The sequence below is a fragment of the Rhea americana genome, unplaced genomic scaffold, assembly GCF_003343005.1.
Source record: "Rhea americana isolate MKP2758 unplaced genomic scaffold, rheAme1 scaffold_45, whole genome shotgun sequence".
Taxonomy (NCBI): domain Eukaryota; kingdom Metazoa; phylum Chordata; class Aves; order Rheiformes; family Rheidae; genus Rhea; species Rhea americana.
In genome coordinates, this window is record NW_028186590.1 from 1,451,409 (window position 1) to 1,477,563 (window position 26,155).

General features: G+C 37.2%; 1 protein-coding gene across 3 annotated transcripts in view; it reads left to right on the plus strand.

Annotated features, from left to right (window-relative positions):
• The window catches only part of COL19A1 (collagen type XIX alpha 1 chain), a 213,410-nt gene that overhangs the window by 117,121 nt on the left and 70,134 nt on the right, over positions 1-26,155 (plus strand). For all 3 annotated transcript variants that reach the window (XM_085316027.1, XM_085316028.1, XM_085316029.1), the window contains 2 exons: positions 10,871-10,924; positions 24,273-24,326. In XM_085316027.1, coding sequence (XP_085172153.1) covers positions 10,871-10,924; positions 24,273-24,326 — 108 coding nt within the window. The remainder of the gene's footprint in view (positions 1-10,870; positions 10,925-24,272; positions 24,327-26,155) is intronic.

The window sequence follows — 26,155 nt, forward strand, 5'->3', positions numbered from 1 at the left end:
TGTGTAAATGACAGAAAAATGCCTASGTCTATTCTGATAGCAGCACCTGGATATGTTAGGCCCTTTTCTAAAGGAACTTATATGTATTGTTGCATTGTTTTCAGTTGCTGTTGTGGGCATGAGCCTTTCCTAAAAGTTATATTCAAAGCTTGGTAACTCAATACTGAAAATCAAAAGGTACTTTTGAATTGACTGAACRTACCCTTTCTGTAGCTTAAATGATACATATTAATAAAAGGGACTGTCAAAGGTTTAAATTTTTTTGATTACAAAACAGTGTGCAAATGTTTCAGATCAGTTGATTCAGGCACAGCGGGATGGCACTGCATTGGTGCAGCCCCTGAYGGTTGTCTTCATGCTTTTTAAAAGGAAACATTTAAATTTTGCAGAAACTCTTGTGAGTCTTCAGAGAAATATTAGTACCCAAAGTACAGAAACATTTCTGCGCAGCTGTTAACTGAGGGAAGAGACAAGCAGGAGGGTGAATTAGTTTAGCAATTTGAAGACAGATGACAACACTGTGGGAATGTATGGCCCAGCAGGAAGTCTCTCTCTCTGCCACTGTAAATAGTCATGGATTTCTGTTGGCTAGAACTAAAGAAATATGARTGACATGAATGATGGTGGTTAGGGAAATTCAGAGTTTGCTTATTTGTGTGACTTCTGTGTCATTGTGAGTTTTATAATACACAATCGTAAAGGGAAGAAATCTTATCTTGCCATAAATAAACAATAGGTCAGATAATATCGTGGTTAACATGTCGCTGAATGAGAGCTTATTATATCAGGACCATTCATGCTGTTACAGCCAAAATGTGACATCAGTGTTTCAGTTATCAGCATAGTTAAATCAGAAGTTTTAAAACCTTCTATTTATTTGGGGCTTATGCATAATGTCATAAATTTATCCTGTACTTGGAATCATTTTTAATTAGTCCTAGTGTGAAAATTAATTTTTTTTTCTTTTTATAGATGAAAATGGATTATTATGTTGGGAAGGGAGAAAAGTGAAAATAATGACACATTAATGTGGTTAGAGCTAACTCCAGAATAGCTTGATATTGCWCTCCAAGTTTGGGGGTAGAGGGAATATTTAAAGGGACTTGCTTGGGCTCATACTGAAAAGCTGGGCCTGGGTCATCTGCCTTCCACCCCAGTGCAGAGGGCATAGTGAGACAGCTGGGAAATGATGCCATTGCAAAACTCTGCTGCCCTGTGCCACCCTTCCACTCATTTTTCTGTAGAAATCGTACACCAATTAAATAAACTGTGGAAGGTCCAGCATTTATGCTGGATCCAGAATAAACTAGTGCTGTGCAGGTGAAGACTTAATAAGATGATGAAAACTTCAGCCTGCTCATTAGGCCATAGCTCCTGCTGCCCCACTGTTATTTTGGAAATGGGCATTCCCCACAGAGGCACGCTGGCCCTCTCCCACTGCTGGCCCACATGCGGGGAGGCAGCGAGAGCCCTCAGCCTCATCCTCATCCAGGACGTTGTCCCCAGGCGCCAGCAGTCCCTTAGGGGTGTCCTCCTCACCAGGGCACTGAGCGTGACGAAACGGCTGAGACTGCCTCCGCAGGGAACAGCGGTCCCTGGGTCCGTGAGAGTTGTCCACGGGTCGTCTGCAGAAGCACCTAGCTCTTTCTTCATTTGTCTGAGCTAATGGTACCTGTGCCAGTGAATTGCGGGTCTAAAAGGGCTCGGGAGCAAATCCTGTGCTGCTCAGAAACTGAGCAACGCTTTCTGGACATCAACATGAAACAGAATGAAAATCCAGAAGAGAATCACAGAATCATAGAATCAGTAAGGTTGGAAGGGACCTCTGGAGATCAGCTAGTCCAACCCCCCCTGCTCAGCAGGGTCACCTAGAGCATGGTAGACAGGGTTGCATCCAGGCGGGCCTTGAAGATCTCCAGAGAAGGAGACTCCACAACCTCTCTGGGCAACCTGGGCCAGGGCTCTGTCACTCTCACAGGGAAGAAATTCCCCCTCACGGTCAGGCAGAACTTCCTGTGCTTCAATTCCTGCCCATTGCCTGTTGTCCTGTCACACGGGACAACTGAAAAGAGTTTGTCCCCGTCCCCTTGACACCCTCCCTTCAGGTACTTGTACACATTGAKAAGATCCCCCCTCAGTCTTCTCTTCCCCAGGCTGAAGAGAATGAAGCTATTGATACTTGGAGGAAAAATCTGCCTGTGCTTTAGAAAGTGTTCAGCTGACAAATACAGCCATTGTAGTTTCTTTAGTGCATAAGGGATACTCAGAGGTAGCATGTATGGCAGAACTCATGAATTCCCTGCAGCTATACTAAACCACATAAAAGGGGAAATAACACTGCTGCTTTGGGAGATATAGAAATGATTTAATCTGCTTGAAATGCAAATTTCACAGCTTGGAGATGCGTTGCTCTGGTAAACCTTAGTGCTCTGAATAACCTTGTCCAGTTTGATATAATTTAGTAGAACATCTTTACCAGACTCAGTCAAACTTTCTGATTGCACCAATAGAAAATAAGTCAGGAAGAAATTGTTAAGTAGATACCTGACCAAATATTTCTGAAGTTAACAGGACTGGAATTAGATTTGCAGCCCATGTGTTTCTTTATGTTTCTTTAAGGCAGATATGGAAAGTCATGCTAACATAATTTCATCTTTCTTAAATGATGGGATCAGAGAAAAAAATAAAGAGCCTTGTAACGCAAAGTACAATAAGCTGCAGTAAGAAATATGTGAAAAAAATTATCAGCTCTGTGTAGAATCCTGTTGAGTTAGTAGTCACAGGGAGTTTTAAGTATATTCATTTGGTTCATGCATTATTCATAGAAATACATTTGACTCTCTCTGACCACTAATTTTGACATGTATGTACATATTTGAGCACTTTTAATGAAGATTTAAAGATTTTATGTTTCCATGGAGTCTGTTGTACTGCAGGAGTCAAGATGTATGTACGCATTCTCAGTTACGGGAGTAGTCCAAGGCCAAGATKGATACTCATGCTTTACTCACACTGCCTTTCATTTCTGCGGTATTTTAACTTTCTGGATTRCTCTGCAAGTACCAAATCTCTCTCTTTAGTATTTTTCAAATGTATTGTAGTGCACATTAGGAATGTATTTTGAACCTTTCTCCCAAATTATATAATTATATMCAGTTTTTGCAGGAATATGTATATTATTTTTCAGTCTTTAAATGCTTAAGTTCCCTGTTAAATTGTACTGGAAGGAAGGACTGTTCCGTTGTGCAGTTTTGCCAAAATGGGGAATTCAGCTGAAGACGCTGGYGACTGTTTTCTGAAGTGACACAGTTGTCCACGCTGCTCCCTCCCTCTCTCTGGCATCCACAGCTTAAGCCTGTGCATATCGTGTCAGGAGAGTGACAGGTGAGGGAAGGTAGCGCAGCAATCTCCCTTGTAAAATATATGAAAAATATTTCTCTCGACACTTGATACGCTGCGTTTAGTTCCTGAGGAAAGTGAGCGTCCGTCTGTACGTTCCTGTGACCCTATCCCTTTCGGGAGTTATAAGATCCTCATCCAGATGGCACCAAGTGTTTACGCAGGGGCCAAGGCTTAAGTCGCTCACAGACAGACRTACCCAAGACTTGCTTACTAAACAGATAGCTGAAATGTTGGCTCCCAGGTCTGGCGAAATCAAGCCGAGGGAAGCTCGCAGACCAGCGCAGCGCGGCGCGGGCTGCGGGAGGAAGTGGCAGGTTCAGGCCCGGGCGAAGCTCCGCGGGCGCTTCTGGCCGCTCGCCCGGGACGTGCAGCAGCGGCAGCAGCGGCAGCAGCAGCGGCGGCAGCAGCGGCAGCAGCAAGCCACAGCGCTGCTCCCACGGGGGGGCTCCCGGAGCTGCAATCGCAGCTCGTTTTCTGCGGTATTGCTTAGAAAATGCATCCGCAAATTCATGTTATGTAATACTTTGAATTACACCGTAACTACTTGGCATTTTTACAGAACTCGGAAGAGGTAACATATGCTGTCCGTATGCTTTCACTGTTGTAATGGGCGACAGTATTTCAGATATTCTCCCTGAAAAATCAAGTGCTGGATTTTGCACATCTTGACTCATGCAAATGATTTCTTTCCTATATAACTCTGAAAAATAAGACATATCCTGTGGATGGCTTCCATGACTTAAAAAGAGTAGCATCATTAATAAGTCCCTCCACTAATATTATTCTCTCATTCTCTTTGCATAATAATGTAAAGTAAGGGGGAGAGRAATATTAGGTAACTAAAGAAAGTATAGACAGAAAATTATTCTGTTTTCATTCTAAATCTTCTATTGTCGTATCTCTCCCTCTAAGAAGAATCTGAATTTTAACTACTTGAGCTTTTTAATGGCAAGCAGATTAATTTCATGAAAATATTAAACAGCTCTGTTTTTTTACATTAGCTGTCATTTAACCATCACAGTAGACCTTGATTTTTTTTTTAATACTTTTTAAGTATGGAGGCAGATCCTGTCAAGGTAGCTCTGTTTAATGAAATAGAAAATKTTCCAGAATTTTCAGTCCTCTTTTTTTTTTTTTAATCTTCTTTATGCAGATAAGATTCATGTCTTGGCCTCACAGATATATATTTTTAAATAATTTGCAGTCTGCAAAATTGGCATGAATATGATTTATAAGTCCTTCATTAGAAGAATGATTTAAGAAGTTCTCTATACTTTTTTTATTAAAGGTAGACAGTGTAAAGAATAATTTCAGATGAATTTAAATTATACCATTTTCTATACTTTTTTCTAATAAAGATACTGAGTTCATAAAGTGTGAACTTCTGTGAAATTACTATTCTAGTTTCTCTTTGAAATGATTGTCTCTGAAGTAAATTAAAACAGATTTCAAGTTGAGTTACCAGAGAGAGATGTAGATATGACTAAAGCCAAAGAAAAATGAGATTAATGAGAAACCTGTTTTCTGTTTGCTTCAGTAATAAATTATCACAAAAATATAGCTGATCATATTTTCATGCAATCTGAAATATTTATTGCTAAATGGATCTTTTTTTCCCACCAAAGTGAATGGGTTGGCAGCAGTTCTGAAAGCAGAAAATGTAGCCTATTCCACTTTGAGCTCAAGAGAAAAACAGTCCCCCCAAATGCAGAGTTCAAACCTTTCAGTGCATCAACCCCACTTGTTTCAGTGGGGATGTGAGTGGGACCAGATCACATTAGGAAATGCTGAAGATATGGGTATTTGAAAGAAGCGCTTGTCAAATTGCCTTCACTGAAATGGTAATACAAAGCAAATTGACCATTTGTTTGTGAATTTCCTGTGATATTTTTTGCATTTTAGCAAAATTCTGTAACAGCAAATTATGTCTGTGGGTTTCTGTCCGTGTAGTAATGGACAATCTTGTAGCTAAGAAGAGGAAAGTATCATAGTAATATTTAAGATCTCTCTTTTCCTCACCCACCCATTTGGGCTACTTAAAAGAGGGCAGTGGGATAGTCACAGGAAAGAGACTGACTTAAAGGTACTTGGTCACATTGTAGTGGCCTTGACTTTGGGTTAGGTATTTAGATTTTGACTTCTTTGCTTGCTGAGGGTAAACCGCACTCCTAAAAGAGAGGAAGCCACCGATTTCCCTGCAATACGGTGCAAACATGCCAGAGAGAGAAATATCCTCAACATAGGTTGGAAGGATCACAGTGAAAATCATGACCTGCACAGTAAAATTTATTGCCTGGTAACACTYGCAGAAGAATAGATGAATTTAAGGCATAACTAAACTGCATCTTGATGCATTTTGTCTCTTTTCCTACATCTCTGGGGCATCCTTGCTTTGAGTGCAGCACCAGCAACCCTGTCCATGCTTTGTGCAGTCTTTGGCAGGCTGGGGAATGCTCTGTGGTTCTTTCAGGCTGCAGCTGTTTACTGTGATCCCACATGATGTCACTTAAGGATTCTTCTTGAAATCAGTGGTCACTTTTTACCTGACTTATAGTGCTGTACTTGTGGACTTCACAGATAGATCACTGTATACTTGATTTATCAGCGTGCCAGAACTGTTTTTAATACTAGTGAGAACTGTGCGTTGAAGAACTAGGTCAAGTTTCTGCAGTGGGAATCGCCCAGCAATTCACTTATAAAAGAAAATTCTATTGTTGACTTGCTTATGTACTGTTTCAGTAGAACTATACCTTTCTGATTATAAACATCTAATTTCCAAACTGCTCTGCCAAATATTGTCTGTGACAGCTGAATCTTTTTAGTAAGTGATAAAAACTCACATATTCAGATGGCCAGAAATGACCTGTTCTTACATTGCCACAAGAGATGTTTCTGCATAGCTAATTTAGGCTTTGTCTGTGTCTTTGCTTGACTTGCCTCACTAAACTTTATGCACTTTCTCCTTGCCTAGTAGAATTTTTTTCCATACAAACTTGGGGTCATATGTGAGCCTGAATTCATAATGAGGGAAAAAAATGGATGAAATCAGTTTTATGTAGAGGAGTTGGAAAAATAATCTGTAAAGGTCTACGATGAAGCACTTCTTGTGCTTAATGAGACCTTTTGTATTACTGTTAGCATTTGCATTATATAGCTAATTTGTGTTGAGAAGGAAAGGCTGTTGTATTTGGAATCTATTTCAGCAATACCACCTAACAGTGCATAAAGCAGCTGTCTAGCCTTCTGTTTCAAAAACCATTAGGTACATTTTGAAGTAACTTTCAGAATACTAAAAATATACTTACTTGTATAATACTTGTTGAATATGCTTTTGGCATCAGCTGCAAGCTTCCGGGGGAAGTAATATGAATAACAACTTTAAGTAACTTCACTCTTCCACTTCAGCTGTTTTGTTTTTTTTTTTTTTAAATTGACCAAGAGGTCATGATAAATGCTTTGTTTTTGTTCAGAGTGTGTTCTTAGGCAGTTACTTTGAACTATTAAATTATGAACCAAGTCTCCACAGTATCTCTGTAGACATTAATCTTCATATAACAGGTAATTACAATTTTTTTTTTGTATTTGTATRGTCACATGACAGGATTTTAGCCCTTCTCCTGTAATACACAGCTTCTGATACTTACATGCCAGCTAGTACACTTTAAACTGATACCTTATGAAACTTAAAACAGTTTAACTGGCTGGACTGTTAGCTGATATTTCTATCAGCTACCTTCCAAACACATTTCACTTCTCCCATCTTAAGTTTAGTAACTCTCATAAGATTGTATCTCCAGTTACTTGCCAAAAATGTTAACCTAGAGTKTGTTGTCTGCAAATTTTAATAATCATTTTGTATTATGAACGATTAAGATGGTTAAGATGTTCAACGAAATATAWATCTAATTATTTCATAATAGTCCTGACATTTTTGTGATGTCATAACTACATAATAGTTTATTTGCTACAGATATTTTTAATATGAGATGCAAATTATTTTGTAACTCCATTTATTCTACTGTAGCATTTTTTAAAACCACCACGTTTTCCTTTAGACTAAACCTTAATCTAAGTTTTGATCATCAGTTTGTTGAAATACTTGTGAGGTTGTGCTTCCAGGAATATCTGCTTTTTCTTTATCTGACTTCACAACCAGTATATTTTCTTTTGCCCAAACTTTCCATTACTGTTTACTTCTTCATAAAAGAATTCACAGGTTTCCACTGTCAACTTCATTTTCAGGACTGTTTGGCTATATACCAAGTTTTGTCTCCTTTTGTAGCCCTTCTCACTCACTGCAATCTTCCCAAGTTTCAGGTACACCTGAGCCCACTTTTAGCTCACTGGCTTTTCCCTCTAAGCTGCACATTAATGTTTGAAATATATTTCCACTTCATGTTTAGCAAGCTTCTTTAGGCACATAACTCCCAGGGACTTACCTGACCAAAGAAAGATACAGGCCATAAAAACTACATACGTTATTTTAATTCACTTCTGCACAAAGTACTTAGAAAGGCATCATCYTCTGATCTCAAAGGTGGCCTGACAAAGTCAGGAAAATCGCAGGTGTATTAGGCCATCTCTGTAAGGATGCCTTGTATTTTCCTGTGCAACTGATGCCACTGGAATAGTGCTGTTTTTTTATATCTCCTTTTGTCTTGTGCTATTCATACACCTTTTGCCCCATTGCCATCCCCATGCCCTTGCCAGTACCAGACTGCCTGAGTAAAAATTAACAGATAAAGGATCATTTTAATTGCTTTGGATGTTACAGCTCTGTTCACTTGGGAAAATAGTACATGTAAAATAGATTGCTTTTGTATATGAAGATTTTCACCACAATCAGCAGAATATTCCATATAGCCATATGACAGTATATATTCTATTTCTTTCTCTTTCCATCTGTGGTGGTGGGAAGTTCTGTTGCCTACCAGCTGAGCCTTCTATAATTTCAGCAAGTGGATCATTGATCTCCAGAGGAAGATCTTCAGAAATCAAGTAGGGGAGAGACTAAGTAGATACTTCGCTCTGTCATCTCACAAATATATTCTCCTTTTCCATGATGAACTTTTTAGTTCACTGACAATTTTTATAGGAATTCAKCTGGCAATGTTGTACTTATCCCTTTACAGAGATTTTGCTGTTGAGAAAGTTTTTCTTTCGTTCTTTCTGCAGGTTTCTTTCGGCAGTGATTTAAAGGTTGTAGTTAGTTTTATCGAGGATCTCATTCAGTGAGTAGTGGATGGTGTTGCTGGTTCGTTACCATTGCTAGGCTATTATGGTTTTACAGCCATGTTAGTTAACATGGTCCATGTTGTCCTATCACTTGTTAAACCAAAGATCCCTCTGAAGTTAATGTGAACTTTTACCTCAGTTTCAATGTCAGGATGTGGCTCCTTGTACAGTGTAGTCCTCCCTGCCTACTTACCAATTGTAAGCAGCTCTCCTCCCTTTCCTTGAAGATAAACCCTCTTATCTGGTTCCTTTTTCTTGACAATAATATTGTAGAGAGAGAAGAAACAGAATAAAAGTCTGGAATTAAAAAAAAAAAGTTGGCTATTAATTATCATTATTGTGCAGATATATTGTTGTAGAATTCTTATCCCCTTGGAGCCTCGTTGGTACAGATATGTGAGGCTAAGTATTTCCGCCCTCATAAAACAGACGTTGCAGAGCTTCATCTCATTCGCCTCCATCAAATTGTCACTAAAAATGAAATATTAACAAAACTCCACCTCTTCCTGAATTCCCAGAATTTCTCTACAAAGATAGAATTTTCATAATAGTTAGCCAGTGAGAATGCTTAGCAAATTTTCAAACTACTTCGGAGAGAAAAAAATAAGATTTACAGAGCTTGTATTCACATATTGCTTTATAAGCAATGTATAAGCCACATAACTGCATTGTAATTAACATATTGTAATTTATTGGGCATATTATGTTTGTAATTGTCATGCATATTCAGGCTCCATAAACTTTGGGGAAAATAAAGGAAATAAAAAGTATGCAGCAGTTTTGTTAAAGWTCCTATATCTTACCTCATTAACATTAGAAATTGAGGTGAAAGAAGAAATATTCCATAGTGAAATAATGTCTGAGGTATTCCTCTAACTTCAGTAGTTGAAGGTGAAGAAATGATAAGAAAATTCTTGAACTGAGTACTTTTATTTAAAATTGAAGYCAGACTTCATTTTAATCAAGTAATAATGTCACTTGAAGCAAGCAATTTTGACATGGTCAAGTTACTTTCTCAAGTTTATCTTGGGAATTAGAGATCATGAAGTTTTTTGAAGTTCGTTTCTGGAAATTCGGACATCTTTGTTAAAATATAATTCTTRTGGGGTCTCAGTTTATCCTTTTTGGGGCAATACAGCAAGGATACATAACTGATTCTAAATAAGGAGTTCTAAATTTCACGAGGTGTATAAGTAGAACTGAACTAATAACTGGATCTGAGAAATTTAAATGATTAAGAAATTAATATTTCAAACTGTTGTTAAACAAACTAAAATTATTTAGATTTGTAATACCCTGTAAGAATATGCAACATTACGCTGAAATTTCTTTTAATTTCTTTTAATTTTAATTATAAAAAAATYAGTATTTTTTGCTGATTGTTTCAAAGCTCATGTCATACTTTTTATGACTAAAATGGAAATTGGATAGCTTCCCTAAAGTCATTTTAAGAGGTATTTATGTTCCAGGATGACTGATAAAGYGAGAGGGGCATTGTTCTAAGGACAAAGCTGTTACTTGATGGCTTTATGATTATATTGTATGTTAATCAGATATAAAATTAAAGCCTCACAAAGAGTCTCCGATTCTGTGACTGGAGGGACAGATCCTTGCATTGAATTCAAAAGGAAGGCGCAGGAGTAGAGTGCATAGCCAGATACCCGAATCTCCTGTGCCCGGTCAGGGCAGCGAGCAAAGAGGGGGCTCACGAGGGTTTGGGAAAGCCCAGCCAGGTGCACAGGGGAGACTGCAGAGAGCTGATTCTTACAGTAGAGAAAGCATAAGGCCTTCTACTATATTTAGGCCATGTGAGCCTGTCCCTTTCCTTTCCCCTTTCTCTCCACTGCCTCTATTTGAATTTGAGTTGTAAAGTTGTCATTCATTTAATATAGCTTGTCTGTTATGGCATCCTACCTTAAAAAGATAAGTAACTGTTCATAAAAGCTGTAGCTAATTATAATTATGTTTAAGTAGTGCTGACTTACCTCTCCTTTTCCAAGTGATTCAGTCTTTACRTGGAGGAATGTGATTAGTAATTATTGTTTGCACTTTTTCCGCTCTTGAATATAACATCACCCTGAAAGCGGTTGTTATTATGAGTAACCTATTTTTAYTATCAGAAATAAATGCTTTGTCTTGACATCTGGCTCTTTGGCATAGTCTCACTTGCGTAGAATAATGCAGGATGAAAATAGCATTGAATGTTATATTTGCTTAATGTTTGTATTTTCAGGGTTTGCCAGGACTGGAGGGTCCCCAAGGTCCACCTGGCAGAGAAGGTCAAAGGGTGAGTAAACTCTGTGAACAACTGGTGGCTGTGCTCACTGACCTTGATGTGTTGCTTCTTTCTAAGCACTAATAAAAAATTGAAAGGTAGCAGCTGAGTATGAAGCATGCTGACAACAAACTGAGCTTTGACATTTGAGGTTTCTCCTCAGTTGAAGGAGATTTAACAATTTAAACCATCTAAAATGTTTTAATGACTGACAGCACARGTGCAGATATTGTCATTTGCCCAACATGCTTCTGCTGTAATTTTAAATCAAACAATAATAAAATTGCTCCAAAGTTTTAGTTTKATTGCAGGAATAGGCCGTATCTTACTATATCTAGGATACATGAAAATCTGAATTTAGGGTCATTATCCAAAATATTAACAGAAATCAGAACTAATGAGGCAATTTTTGTCATTGTTACTACTACATGATTAGCAAGCCCTAGCATACATACACAAAGAAAGGGRAAAAAAAATAATAGGAGAAAGAACAGTTAAAAATTATGTTCAAGACATGAAATAAACCTTGGTTATTCGGGCTGTTATTGTAATGAAGTAGTTGACAGGTTTCTCTGTTTCTTATGCCTTTGCTTTCCCTAACTTGCTGAATTTGGTAGTTCAGCAGAAAAGATAATGATATAATGGTGTTTGTWATTCTGATACCTCAAGAAATAATTTGTTCTTGAGAGTCCGCTCCTAAAAGTTCGGGAAGACACTCAGATTTAAGTGCTTCAATAGTTATCCAAATTAAATTGAGCCCAATGGGTGGTTTTCAATTTAGTTGTGTCAACAATTCTTGGTTAATTTCGGCATCATGATTTGTAGTATCTGATTTAAATTATCTGTAGTGAAAGCACTTAGTACCATTCATTGTTGATCTTAGTTGACTACAGAGACTCCTAATCAGTAGAATTTTTAAAGGCCAGTTTARTAATTCTAATAATAGTAATAATATTGACATAAGACCGGGTCTTTAACAAAATGAGTAATGACCTGTAGGCCTCAAAGCTGTATTGTTGTTGTTTACTTAAACAGTAGCTTGTTATTTCTTGAAGTTATAAAAGTAGTACTAAATTTCATTTAAGCTAAACATTAATATTTGAAAGCTGAGGCTTTTAAGTTTCRAAGTAAGGATAGAGAATCCATTCAAACAAGAATAGTATAGTAAGGGTGTAGCAGAAGTTATGTAGAGAACATAAACGTGGGATTATGTGTTTGCTGTTCRGGGTTTTATAATTATTATGACTTGCTGCTATGCATTTAAGAGATAGGAGGTATGAAAAAGCTGCAGATATCCAGTTTTGGCATGTTTTTCTGTGGTGTATTGAATCTACAAAAGTACACAATTTTGWGTTTCTCCTTTGGGAACAAGTATAAATATGACTGTGTTTTGGAGACAGTTATTTCTTTGAATTTCTTAACTTTCTGAGGCAAAGACTCTGAGTTAACATGTAACATAATATATTATGCTGGATAAACGGTTATGGAGATTTTTTTTTTCTATTTCGCAGTGGAAATCAGGGGATTGATAAATTTATAATAGTCATTTCCTGTTCACACATAAAACCAAGCTGCTGTTGTATGCCAGTGTGTGTATAAACAGGGTACTGATTGTTCTATAATCTCAGCCTCGCACACGGTTGCCTTGAGCCAAACAATGGGAACAGCAGACTTCAGAGTCTCAGCATCTGTCTTTATCTTCCTACCAGTGAAATGTTCACAACAATACTCATGTTCTTTTTTTAATATTCTACTAGCCACCGCCACCACCCAAGAATTAATAATGTGGTTTGCAGTCTTTATTCAACTCCCATGAAGATTTACATTTCCAATACATTTAATTATACAATAACATACTGACTTTAACAAGATCTCTGCTCTGTTTAATGACAAACAGGGCAGGACACATCTAATGTCTATTTAATATTCCTTTTTACTTAATTATGGATGTCATGTTCCCCATAATACTTGCAGCAGATCTTCCAAATCTCACATATTGTATGAAGTTACCAGTTTTCTCATGGGCTTTCTTTTGAGCATTAAGGCACCATATTGAGTGTATAACTAACTGATGAGTTTTTTCCATCATAATGTCCATCTAAATTTGCTATTGTGTTCATTTTACATATCGGAATTGTAACATATTAAAAAAATATTGGAAGTATCTATTCAGTTGGCATGCCATACTTTGGGAACTTTGATTTTTTTATACTTTTCATTTGCATAGTACTTGACATATTCAAAGTTCTAATTTCTACTTATTTCAGCAACATTTTTAAGTGTTCAGCGCTTTTGAAAATTAGGCTTAATTAGATTAAAAGGGAATGCAGACAAGAAATATTAAGTGTGTGAGTTAGAAGCCTCTGAACATACATTAAAAGGAGATCTAAGGAACTGAGGAAAATTGATAGTGTTAATGGTGATCTGTCAAAAACTCRAATATGTGGAAGGCTCATGTTAGAGCTAGTGACTTAGGTAAGAGAGAGCATAAAATCACATGGAACTGGAAGAAGAAACTCTCTGCCCCAGTGGCTTACTCCCATCTTTGACTTGGCCTGAGCCAAGCATTTTCATTTCATTTTCATATTGCTTAGAAATGAGATTTTGTTTCTTATCATCCAAGATCACAGAGTTTAATACTAGAACTATCAACAGATAGTGAAGATGGGAACCAGTCTCAAAGTGGATCAGTCTGTTGACCATAGAAGGAACCTAGGACAAATATCTACCCATTTTAAGAGAAATAAGCCTGGATAGTAATATTTCTTTCACCTCACAGGAAAATTCTGTATCAAAACTTATATGATGTAATTATTATTATAGAAACATAATAAATAGTTATCTATAATTGTATGTAATTATAACAATAAYGCTTTGTAGATTCTTAGTTCAAAATTATGCCAGGCTTGAAAAGTTTATTGACATGTATGTGAAATCTATTAACAAGCACAAATTTACAGTCATCTCACTGAATAAAATGATGACTATAGGCTTTTATTTCAAGAGCAAAGATATATCAGTGCATGATTTCAAATCAAATATTAACAGTTTTATCTAATACATGTTAGAGATGCAGTTATATCATTTGAGTCAACATGTGATTAATAAAATCGTAACTGTATGACTTTCTGTGTCTTGATGATCTGATACATCACTATATGGTCATGCTGGATTATGATCTTGCCCCTCAGTTTTTGAGCAGTTTAGGTTCTTCTGCTTTTAAATGATGGCACACAGATAACTTGACAACAAAATTTGTGAAATGTCTTGTGTCCAAGTTGATCCTCCTGGATGCTTTACAGATCTCCCGAATGATGAAAGAGATTGAGGAAGAAAGTGTACACTAATGTGATATGTTTACAGAAATGCAGTGTAGGGTCAGAATGAGAGAGATGAAACCKGAAAGCAGTGATACAGGCTCCTATATTGATATACATGTTCTATTTTTTGTCTTCACTTAGGAGAAAATCTCAAACCCACTAAAAATTTGAAGTGGTGCAGTTATGGAGAAGAAAAAGAGGAATTCATATGCATATCACTTTTTTCATATTTTTGCAATAGCATAATTCATAAAAAATATCTTTTCTCAATAAAAAAATATGTTAATAGTCCAGTATTTTGCAAATGTATTGGTTGTGTTTATCACAGTAAACTCGTTAGCACCCATTCTTTCTCTGGTCATGTAGCAATGGTTATGGCAGAAGAAAATAGTAGAGGGAGACATATAGATATAAACAATAATATAGGGAAACATTTATCCTGCCTACAACTCTAGTTCTGTTTTGTTCTAATTGCTCAAGCAAGGTTAATTTTGATATAAAGCATTTTCATTGATACAGTGTAAAAGGCCCTGATATGTAATCTTTACCAAATGAATAATTCTTATCTTTATAATATTAGCAATTCAAGTAAAAATGTCTATCTTTTGTTTTCTGGAATGCTAAGAAACAGATGACCAGCGCTAGCTGAATATCCATGTAAAAAAGTATAAAAAAGTAACATTACCTGTCAAGACAGATACTCTCGGATATAAGCAGAATGCTATTAGTTTAGAATTTTTGTCTTTTTTTTTGTCACTAGTGATTCAGATATTGGTATTTCTTTCTAAGTAATATTACTCCAGAAACCAATCTGCAAAGTAAAAAAGTGATGTTAAGCATTACTAATTCTGAAGATGTTATGCTATTAATCTCTGCAATAAGATATAGTGCATAATTCCATTTATATTTCAGAGGCATGTAATATTAGCCTAAATAATACACTCTTCTAGGAAAGGCTCTAGTGGGATTGTAGAGTAGATACCAAACCAAAGAAGAAAAGGGGTGAAGTTGCTACAATATTTTCTTTGAGAATTGATGTTTTTCATTTTTAATGTCTTATGCCAAAAATTCATATTATGCTTAATTATATTCCCCAAATTTATGTTCCTATACCTCCTTCATACTCATACTGCACTCCTTTCAGATTTGATTATTTGTAAAAGTGTTTTTTTCTCAAAACAAGTAATATACTGAAAGGTCTGCCTGTCATGTACTTTCCAGAAGTTGAGCATATTTTCTAGAATTCATTGTTTATATACAAAAAGAAAAGCTACACATTTTCCTTGCCTGTATTGTGCATTTTTTCCTTGCTATTTCTTTTTAAGTTAGCCCAGGTTCTTAGAGCTTTAAAGACAAGTTTCTCTTAAAAAGCAGTAATCTGTGGCTTTCATTACTTGTGACTATGTAATAGAATACCTATCACTTAATCATACAGAAGATCTTGCCCTCTTCTAAGTTGATCAGTACGTTCCAGTTGACAGTCTTTTAATTTCCTTTTTCCAAAGTGAGTTACATTCATCTCAAGCAGTCTTCAAAACTTTGCTGTAATTAAAAAAAAAAAAAAGGCAAGCCCTATGTTCCTCCTTGCTCTACCGCTAATGAATTTGTACAAAATTTTTGTTTTTTTCTTCTTTAGTGAAATGAATTATTATGCATCTTATGTTAGACATGAGACCTTGCTAAATAATATCCTCTATTTTTAATTCTACTCACTGGGAGAAATGAGTAGAGATGGCTAGTCATTCCCTCTTACTCATTCCTGAACGAGAGACACTAGACCGTTCTGTGGATATTGCCTTTGTGCGTAGTTTTACGATGTTCCTCCTGTTGGCTTTAGGCTCTCAGAGCAGTATATTACTACAGAATCACAGAATCACAGAATCAGTGAGGTTGGAAGGGACCTCTGGAGATCATCTAGTCCAACCCGCCTGCTCAAGCAGGGTCACCTAGAGCATGTTAGACGGGGTTGCATCCAGGTGGGCCTTGAAGATCTCCAGAGAAGGAGATTCCACAACCTCTCTGGGCAATCTRCTGCAACAACTTGGTACTATTACAGCAGTGTTCAAAGTTAAATGAGGTGCTTTGGAAGATAATTAGATGTTACCCAGATGTGATATGGTTGATGGTGCAATATTACTGATCGGGAAACACAGAAAGTTTAGGTGCTGATCAAGGATTGCATGGAACTTGGACCACAGTGGACCACTATGTTATCTCTTCTGGCTTCTTGCGTTATGCAGGAGATTGTATTTCTCTCAGCATTCCTGCACGGCCCCAGAAATTTTGCTAAGTGAATCTTCTATAGAAGTAGTTTCCACCTGAAAGGCATCAGCAAGACACTTCATCAGTCATCTTGACATTTTGTTTCAGTGTTTTCTAGTCATTCACATATTTCAAAATGTATTTTTTTCACTTGAGCATGTAGCTTCAGCCTCCAGCAACTGTTTTTTGTTATGTCTGCCTGAATAACATTAAGGACACATTTAATGTACATTTTTTTTCTCAGTAATCAAATCACCTTTGCATTTATTTTCAAGTAAATTGAACTGATGTACTTCAATTTCCCATGTGAGGTGTTTTTTTCTAGCCTTATTTTTTTATTGTGTTACTGTACTTTCTTCAAGCTTGTACTGTTTATAAATATAAGGCTGTATTGAGTTTTCCAGACTCTGCCTTCACTGTGTCAAATGCAGTGAAGTGAAATTTTTATTTCAAAGGTAAAATTCCAAAGGTTTTGGAAATCAATGATTTCTCAGATAGATATTTTTGCAGTAGAGATTTTCCCTGAACTTGATATATTTAAAAAAATTGAAAACACTATTTAATTTTTATATATGATTTTAGTGAATTTGAAAAATTCTCTTAAAGCAAAGCTACAGAAAAACTTACTGATATTTCTGCTAWGAAATCTAGAGATGGTTCATTTTTTATTCTCAACTTTAATTTAACTAACTCTAGATTTTTATCAGTATAGCTGCCAATAACTTCATTTTTATGGGTTGGTAGGATTTTTTTAAATGTTTCCTATATATTTAAACTGACTCATTCTCCACCTTGGTTGTTTCCTTGGTTCTAATAATGAATTCAGTTCAAAGCATTTACAAATCTTTCTGTAGGACTGTAGCCGTATTCTTGACTGCATATTCCTAGGGAAGTTGCAGGTGTCTTGGAGTAAATATTTTTGAAACAACTTCCTTATTTGCAGTCGTTGTGTTTATAGTATCAAATACTTCACTTAAGAGGAGGTTATTGTTAGCATTATCTTTGTAATAAATTAAAGCCTCATAAAACTGACAGTCCTTTGGAATGTCATAGCTAGTGTTTCAGCATTGATCTCACTAAAACTGTGTTTGGAGGGAGCTTGCAAAATTACATTACTTGCTTTACGTTAATACCCAATTTACTTTCTGAGATTACAAGCTTTTCTGCCAAGCACAAATAAAATTATAACACATGGGAAAATCTTTATAAATAAATAAATGCAAAGGATAAATTGTCTTGATTTATTTATTTAAAGTATTGTACAAATATCAAAATTTATTTAAATGCAGATTGCATTTATGTGGCTTATAGAACTTTAACCTTTCTTTGWCATAATTTGTCTTCTAGTTCAGTGACTAGATGTCATATTCAACAAGTTGTAAAGCAAGCTTTACAGAGCAGTGATGATAACTGCATAGCAGGTTAGGCTTCAGGCACAACACAAACAGCGTTTTTCACAGCTACAGCTTTGGAACCCTGGAATCTCTTTTAATCTTCTCTGTCCTTCCTGATTTTGATGGAAGCTGGTTTTAAGGATGGAAAGCTCCAGTCTGATTTCATCCTTTAGTTGCAGTGCTGCAGATTCCTTCACTCAGGTCTTTAACAGGATGGAAATGGTTAATGTAAAATAAGGAAATAATTTTCAGTTTTTCTACCGGAAAATTTCTAAACTAAAAGCAAAGAATGACAAAGGCAGGACATAGATGCAAAGTGTATATTTTTGCCACTTTGGCTTTTAAAAGTGAGGTGAAAAGAAGTTGTAATTTAGAAGGCTGAAAACAGATTTGTCAGAAAATAATTTTCTCATTTTTTATTTTCTTAATCTAAAAAGTCTAAGAAGAAATGTGAATGAAGTTGAAAAACAATTGCAAGTGCATTTTAATTCAAAATCACTTGTAGGGGTTTTGCACTTTGTAATGCATTTAAAATGCACATTAAAATGCATTTTGCATTCCAAATGCACTTTTTTGTGAGTACACTTCATCAGAAGCTGTGACCCATTTTTCGTAGAAATTTGTTAGAAATAGAGGTATTGGAGATTTTAAGTTGCAGAATTTTACTTGCTGACAGTGCTATCCTTTGTTTAAGGACTTTTAAAATGTTTATTAAATATATATGAAGAATAATATATAACCTGGCTAGATTATCTTTTTAGCATTTTATAAATACAAAAATAATGGAACTAGAATTTWTTGGAAATCGTTACCAAAATTAGAGCCGAGGCTAAGTGATGGAATGCTTCTGTATTAGCAAAGAATTCCCCAGTGACTATTTTCTTCCAAAACAGCAGTATAGGGTCTTATTTGCTCTTTTCCTCTGTGAGCCGTTTGTCTGTGAAAGGCTTTAGTGGGATACGAGGCATACACTCTTGCTTGCTTTTTGCAAACAGCTAAAATTCTTGACTTCTGATCTTATTTCCTTTGAGTTTATTCAAGCTTAGAATTAAATGTTGAGGTTAATTTGTAGTATCCTGGCTACCATCATATATCCTCAAGGCCAAGATTGAAAAGATCAAGGAAGGAGTTGTACATTTAAGTCCAGATGCCCTAGTGGAGTTCATTGGCTACAGGCTGAATTCCCAGTTCAGACGACAGAAGAGCCGAGCTGTGAGACTTTCTTGCGTTGGTGCCAGAACTCCTATCAACCGCTGTGGGTGCAGAATCAGGTGGTTAAATGGCAAATAGACGTGCACTGTTCTGTAATTACAGTTCCTTCTGTCTCTGTTCCAGTCAGAGAAAAGAGTACACAGTTAGATGGGTGATTCCTCCGATTTTTGTGATTAATTCTTATTTTCCTTTTACAATTACCTTTTGAACTGGCTTTCTCTCCRATACTCCGTGTGATGTCTTGCCTTCATTGGCCTAATACAGCTATTTGACAAACTGCTTACGTTAAACCGTGCAGCAAAGTATTGTCATCAGTTTGAGGCTGGGCTGGTTTTCTCCTGGATTAGAGTTGGCTTTTGGTGGGCTCTGCATGCTCCAGGTAAGTAGCCATGAACACAGAGTCGTGAGTACAGGCAGCCAGGGAAAACAGGAAGACAAAGTGAGATCTTTCGTTTAATTACATTGACTTTTTTTGCGGGGCAGCCTGAGAAAAGCACCTTGTATGACTGGGTTGTTAGAAGATAAGGAGATATGCCGTGACCTTTTTTCCMATATTAATGAAGGCAAGTATTTTATGTTATGTGTAGAGATCCCTCTGTATGGGTTAGGCATATTTGGAGAATGCCCGCTGGGTTAGTTAGCTCAGAGGACTGAGGCAAGGGAAGGTCCCTTGTGWGTATTTGTGAATTCTGAATTAGTGTAGCACTGACGATCGGCAGGCTGCATAGCGGCAGCTCTGGGCGTGTAGAGAAACAACYTTTTAATTACCCAGAACTGTGCTTGCGTGGTTGTGCTTTTAGGTACCTAGTGGGTTGACGGGGTGTCCAAATGGATCRGACACTCTGAGACGTGAGTCTTTGCTTTCCACTTCATTCCCATTTTGGGAGTATTTGTCACTTTGTCAGTCTGCTTTTCAAGTTTGTTCGAGAGAATCTTAGTTTAGCTTGGCAAACAAGTTGATACAAGCCTCATTTATCTCGTATAGTACCTAAAATAGTTAAGACTTTAAAGCCCAACTTCCTACTTTCTCTAGTATACTAGTTCCTKTTTTGAAATGCGATGGTGTGTTTCAGAGACTGCTAATTAGTTATTCCCCTTGAAAATTCACATAGACATTTTAAGAACTTTTCCCTTCATACTYGTATGAGTTCTTTAAATTCTTAATTCACTTTCATAAATCATGTCAGAGCTCRTATGTATCTCTTCTTATTTTTATCCTAAAATAATCTACAGTTTATTCTAGACACTAAGAGTAATCTTACTCTTCTATTCTTAGAAATATGTGACTAGCTAGATGTAGTATGATACAGTATAAAGTTAAGGAAGTTCTTTCATTATTTATTAGGCCTATGGTAGTGCTCAGAGGCTGTAGCCAGAATTGGAGTACTAACATCTGGTAGGATGCTCAGAGCGCCTGTTCTGAAGTGCTTTCTTTCCATCCAGTTCGAGGCAAAACTTGTCGAGTCTTTTTGATTAGCAGAAGGGGTGAATAAGAGAGGAACAGAAAGTTCAGTTGACTGCATACTTCATCCAGGCGCTCARCTGGGGATTGCTGACTCCTTTATATTAATTTTAATATTTTGTCGTGTTTGCCTATGACCAAGCAGTTATTATTTGAATGATTTATGTGTGTATGAGGGCTGAAGTTTGTTCTAAGGAAAAGGGGAAAGTAGCCTACTGTCAAATTAGTTCAGGTCAGGCATGAGTAAAGAGGCTGGGATAAAATATCAGTAACATTTAGATAACTTATCGTATTAATTACCAAAAAAATGTATGCAGCACAAAGGAAATGTCAGCAACTGTTATGTTTTTGTTTTCCTTAGATGCTATTCTACATAGTCTCAAAAAAACTTGTTAGCACCACTTTTTTATTTTAAGTCATGTTAGGTGATGTTGCATTTTTAATTTAGATAAAGCAAGTGCGTCGTACCTGGAGTATTTACTTTTGTATTTATATTTTGAGGTGCTTTATTTGCTCAGTGAATTCAACTAAATAAAGGTAACGAAATTCACTTTCAGTTCCTCACTTTTAGGGAACGTGCCCACCRAAAATGACACGCTGTGCCTGGGCAACCCTCCTTTTGCTCGTTGTAATCCGTGCGCGTCGGCTGGCAGCGGGGCGAGGGAGCAGGGCTCCTTTGGCCTCCCGCGCCGGCTGCCTGCCCCCTGCGCTGCAGCACCCCGGGGAGCGCAGCTCCCACGCGGCCGCTGATACCCGCTTCTGAGAAGGAGGCTGGAACTGTGGCTCCCAGCTAAGCCCTCTCCGTGAGCCAGGAAGGGCATGGAGATMCTTCTCCCTCCTTCCTTCTTGCTAGAAGAAAGACTCGGAATCATATTGTAGGTATTTAGTCCCAGTCTGGCTCGCGGTCTGCTCAAGGCAAGACCTTAGTGGGCTTCTCAGAAAAAAAATTATTAATTGGTTTAATTATGTTATCTAAACAGAAGGTTAARCCATTTTTCACTACTTACAATTTTGCCATGCTATATATTTTATTTTTTCTGCACTGCAGCTGGAAAGCTGTTGGTAAGTAGGTGGAGCTGTGTGTGTATCCATAAAACTGAAATCTCTATCTGAAAGGCGTTGCTTCAGTAGTGGTCTTTTACATATTTCTGTGTTAAAATTCGATATAGTTCAGTATATTCAATAGTTCAGAAGGAAGCTTATAGAAAAAAAAGGTTTTGTTCCTCTAGAAGAAGCTGATGCTTCATTTCAGAGAAACATTTTAAATATTTTTCTAAGTTTATAATGATCACTGCATTGGCCATAATACCATTGTTTCTTAAAGCTAGGTGGTTAAATGGTTCTTATGAGCTAAGAAAAGGGCTAATACCACTACATTATTTGCATATTGCCAAACAGCTTAATCAGAAATGTTCATGTTTGTAAAAGTATGTTTTTATTGTTATGCATCATTAAAGAAATTTGTTTTTCTGCCTTTTATGTTGGCCAGAAATGTAGAAGGAAAATGAAGAATATAAGATAAAAACACATTATAGAAAGGTATAACTTGAATTCTTGGAAATTTTCCCTTATAGTAATATTTTCATAAACTTTTGCTCCTCTAAACCTACAGATCTGTGTGTTGTTGTTCTACATCTTTTCTTGTATGTATGGCATGTACTAGAATGTCTGGTAATACACTGGTTGAATAAAAGGTAGGGAAAGTGTTTATTTTATGTTTCACCAGGTAAGTGTTCTAGTAATTAACAAATTACAGAGAAAAATAGCTACACCAGAATATTTTAGTTTTCATATAATTTCCAGAAAGTTTGTCATGTGCTCARTTTTGACTTTGCAAACTGCCATAAATCACATTATAGCTCATCTTGTAAARAAGAAAAAATGCCTTCTGAACATATTCGGTGTTTTCCTGTGTAATTAACACCTCGTTCGCAGTTGTGGCTGCCAGTCAGAGCCCTGCCTTCTTTCCCTTGACACTTCCTCCATGCTTTGTTTAGACTTGTGATTTTAAGTGTCATCCTCAGTATACTTTAAATAAGTCCAAACAGGAAAAGGAAGGTGTTTCAAGAAGTCAACAGTATAGATCATTATAACTCAGGGGAAATATTKAAAAGGTAGGAAACAATTTATATTTGTTTATTACTTAGATCATTATATTTCAGTCTGTTCTCCATAGCTTCTAATGCAAGTTCTCTGGGTTTCAAAGAGGCTGCATTAATTTCCATCAGTATTTCTGAACTGAAGAGCAGTCCAAAAGTGGCACGTCTCAGCTTTGGGAGTTACAGTCCAAATGGGAGTTTGGCCTGAAGGATCAAGGCCCAAAGCAGCACGCTCTGAAGCTGCGCGAGTGTTTATTTTGGTGGCGCTGAGGGCGAACAACAGACCCTCTTTCTTCGTGCCTCTCCCAGTGCTGGGCCCGGCTACGCCAAACCAGGTGGTGATTCAGTGAGCTGAATCGAGGAACTGGTCAAAGTTACAGATAACTTTTCTTTCTCGTAGGCTGTCCTCACCCGCTGTGGTTGGTCACGCGGCACCCCCGCAGCGGAGGGCACGTCACGGGGTTGGGGTTGGGGGTGAGTGCGGGCGGCGAGGGCAGCGCCGCCGGGAGGCACCTCGCACCACCTTGCTTCGGAGATTCAGCCGGAGCTGCCCCACTTACAGCTCTGCGTGTGCCGCTACTGACCGGATTAAACAGCTCAGCACATAACACGTCTCRGCTAGTTAAGACCCAGGAGTTGGACACTCCAAATGTGCTGGTTTTTTTGTTTTGGTTTGTTTTTTTTTTATGAGCTGCCCTTGAACCGTACTGGCTGACTGAGGACCTTCACAAAACGGTGGTAGCACTGTCCACGTTGTGTGTCGTAGCCCAGTGGAGGGAACGTAGCCCCACAGACCTAGTTCGGTTCTTCCTTCAGCCGGAAGGGCTTCAAATCCCTGTCTCCTGCTTCTCAGGAGGTTCCTGGCGTTTGGGTTACCCTTGGGAGCTACAGCGCAGGAAGAAGAACTTTTATCATTTTGTTTAGCCAGAATATAGTTTAAGATCAAGGAGAGGCAGAGCACAAGAAGAGTTTTCTACAGGTTAGAGCCCTGTAAAGACTGAAGCTGGGTTTCTCCTCTCTGTTCCTTAGATTGCTTCTGCGGTTTGTGTGAGATTGTCATTTAATGAAATACAGAAGTAGTTTTGAACAACGGGACGTGCGCTGTCAGCCAGCATTATCATTTTTTAACTTCTAAAGCCAAGTTTTCAGCAGGGCATTCCTCTGATGCTTTTTATTGTAATTTAGCTTTATCAGATGCAAGGGCAAAATTTAGTCTTTATGGATATATATATATATTTTTTTACTATGGCGCCTAAATATTAGTTGTTCTCAACTTTGTTTCTAAAAATGTGCTTCAGATTTCTTTTTGGCAGTAAAGATTATTATGAGTAAAGAATACTCAGATGTATTTTCTTCAGATATCATCAAGATGTTCTGTATGTTACAATCCTATCAATATGCACTCCCTTCTGAGACATAGCTTTAAAGTGTGACAATAAATGTTACAGTGATGCATGTATACTATGACTGGTATAAAGTATTAATTTTGGAAAGTTCTTGTTTTTTTGCTTGTAAGCGTAACAATAAACATTCCTTTTAAACAGAGGTCTTATTACAAATCAGTCATTAGCTGTAATGTTTATAAGCATCTGTTTTTCTTTTGGTTATCAGGGAAGACGAGGCAAACCAGGACTCCCTGGAAAACCAGGACCGCCAGGACCTCCTGTGAGTACCAAACAGGGGAATAGGAAATTTTCACTCCAACCTAGGATGATGAATTTTGTTAGCATTTATATCAGATTATCTAATAATAATTATACTTGAAGACAATAGATCAGTGTTCGCCATGCTGTGTCAAAAAGCTACCACTCCCAGCCTTCTGATAGAGCAAAGGCAAAAGAGCTGGAGCCACAAATAAGAGACTACACAAACCAATACAGGGTTACAGGATGGAAAGAACAAGATGCAAACCTCAATGGAAGAAACAAACTGTCTGGCATTTTAAAGAAAGACTGGCCATATATGCTAAATGTGAATACTGTGCATTCATTCAGGTTACAAAATGCATGATGTTCTGTTTAAGATGGGATAATTTCTGTCTCAGAGGGGTAATTTGAAAGATGAAGGACCGTATGAAGCATGTGCCAACTGTCTGAATGATGGGGAGGATTATACCAAGCACTGCAAAGAGCAATCAGCTGTAGATCAAATGAGTTTACTGAAGAATTAAAAGATTAAGAAATACAAAACTCTGTGAAAGGATTTTTAATGAAGCATTAAATGTTTTAGTTCAGATCTAAGACCTTCTGGATTTGGGGTTTTCTTTTAAGAGATATATGATTTCAAATGTGAAGTTGGACGTGGGTCTGGGCAATTTAGGCCTTGAATGAATGCAGCCTTTGATAGAAGAAGATTTGATCATATTTGTACCGTTCCCTTTATATTGTATTGTAAACACGCTATCATGCAGAAACACAAAGCCGCCATTTGCTTGTAGGTTAAGAAAACTTCTGCTGCTTTCCATTCTTAGTTTCAGATCAGGTTCTGTGATTCCTTCTTCGGCTTACCTGAAATAGATGAAGGCCAGTAGCCTCTACATCAAACCATTTGACTAATCTACTTGAACCTCACTGCAAGTGGAAACTTTTAGTCTTATTTCTAGAGAAGAGAATAGTGGACTGCAGCATGAAATGGAATGAATAAAATGAAATAGATGTCACTTATAATTATCTGAAAACAAAATAGTGCAACTTTTACAATTCTGTGTCATATTTTTTCCCTATTTCCTTGCAAAATGTGTTTAGAAACACATTTCTTAGGGAAGTTGATGTTGTTTTTCATTTATTCTGCATAAAGCAAAATAGTTAAAAATCCCTCTATCTTCCTCTCTTCCTCTACATAGCGACATTGAAGCCTTACATATTTGAGTCTTTTGTACAGTTACAGTTTAGGGATCCTCATGCCAAAATGCAGGCTGCAGGAATCCAAACAGAGAAACAATACAGAATCTTCATGCAAATACCAAAAATGATCGTTAAAAGAAAAAAGGCTAACTATAGCAGAGGTCAATGTTAGACTTAACCAACTCAGTTTCATGTGAACCAGTATAAAGCTGTTTCTCCCTGTAGAATTCTGCCATCAGAGCTCTGCTGGCTGCTCAGGCATGTGAAGATGCATGGTCTTTCACAGACATACCAGAAATCACTAGCGGAAGCAAAACTGCTTTTTTATTACTGAAACCTATTTCAGATTTTCTTACAACAATGTAAAGCTCAACTTTGTCAATATAACAGCACCCATATGATGATCTCTGTATGGGTACAGTATAGAAATGCTACATATCACAAAAGCATTCCTCAAGCACTCATAGCCTAGATCTTGTTTAGAGATATTTTTTTCTGGTATAACTATTCTGATACAATGCTTATTTTGGATACGCCTGCACCAACATTTTGTATTCCTCTTTCAAGACTGAGAGTATGACACACACAAAAAGCATACAGTAAGCTGGAATACACAGTAATGTGCATTGGCAGTATCACCATAGTTAAGCA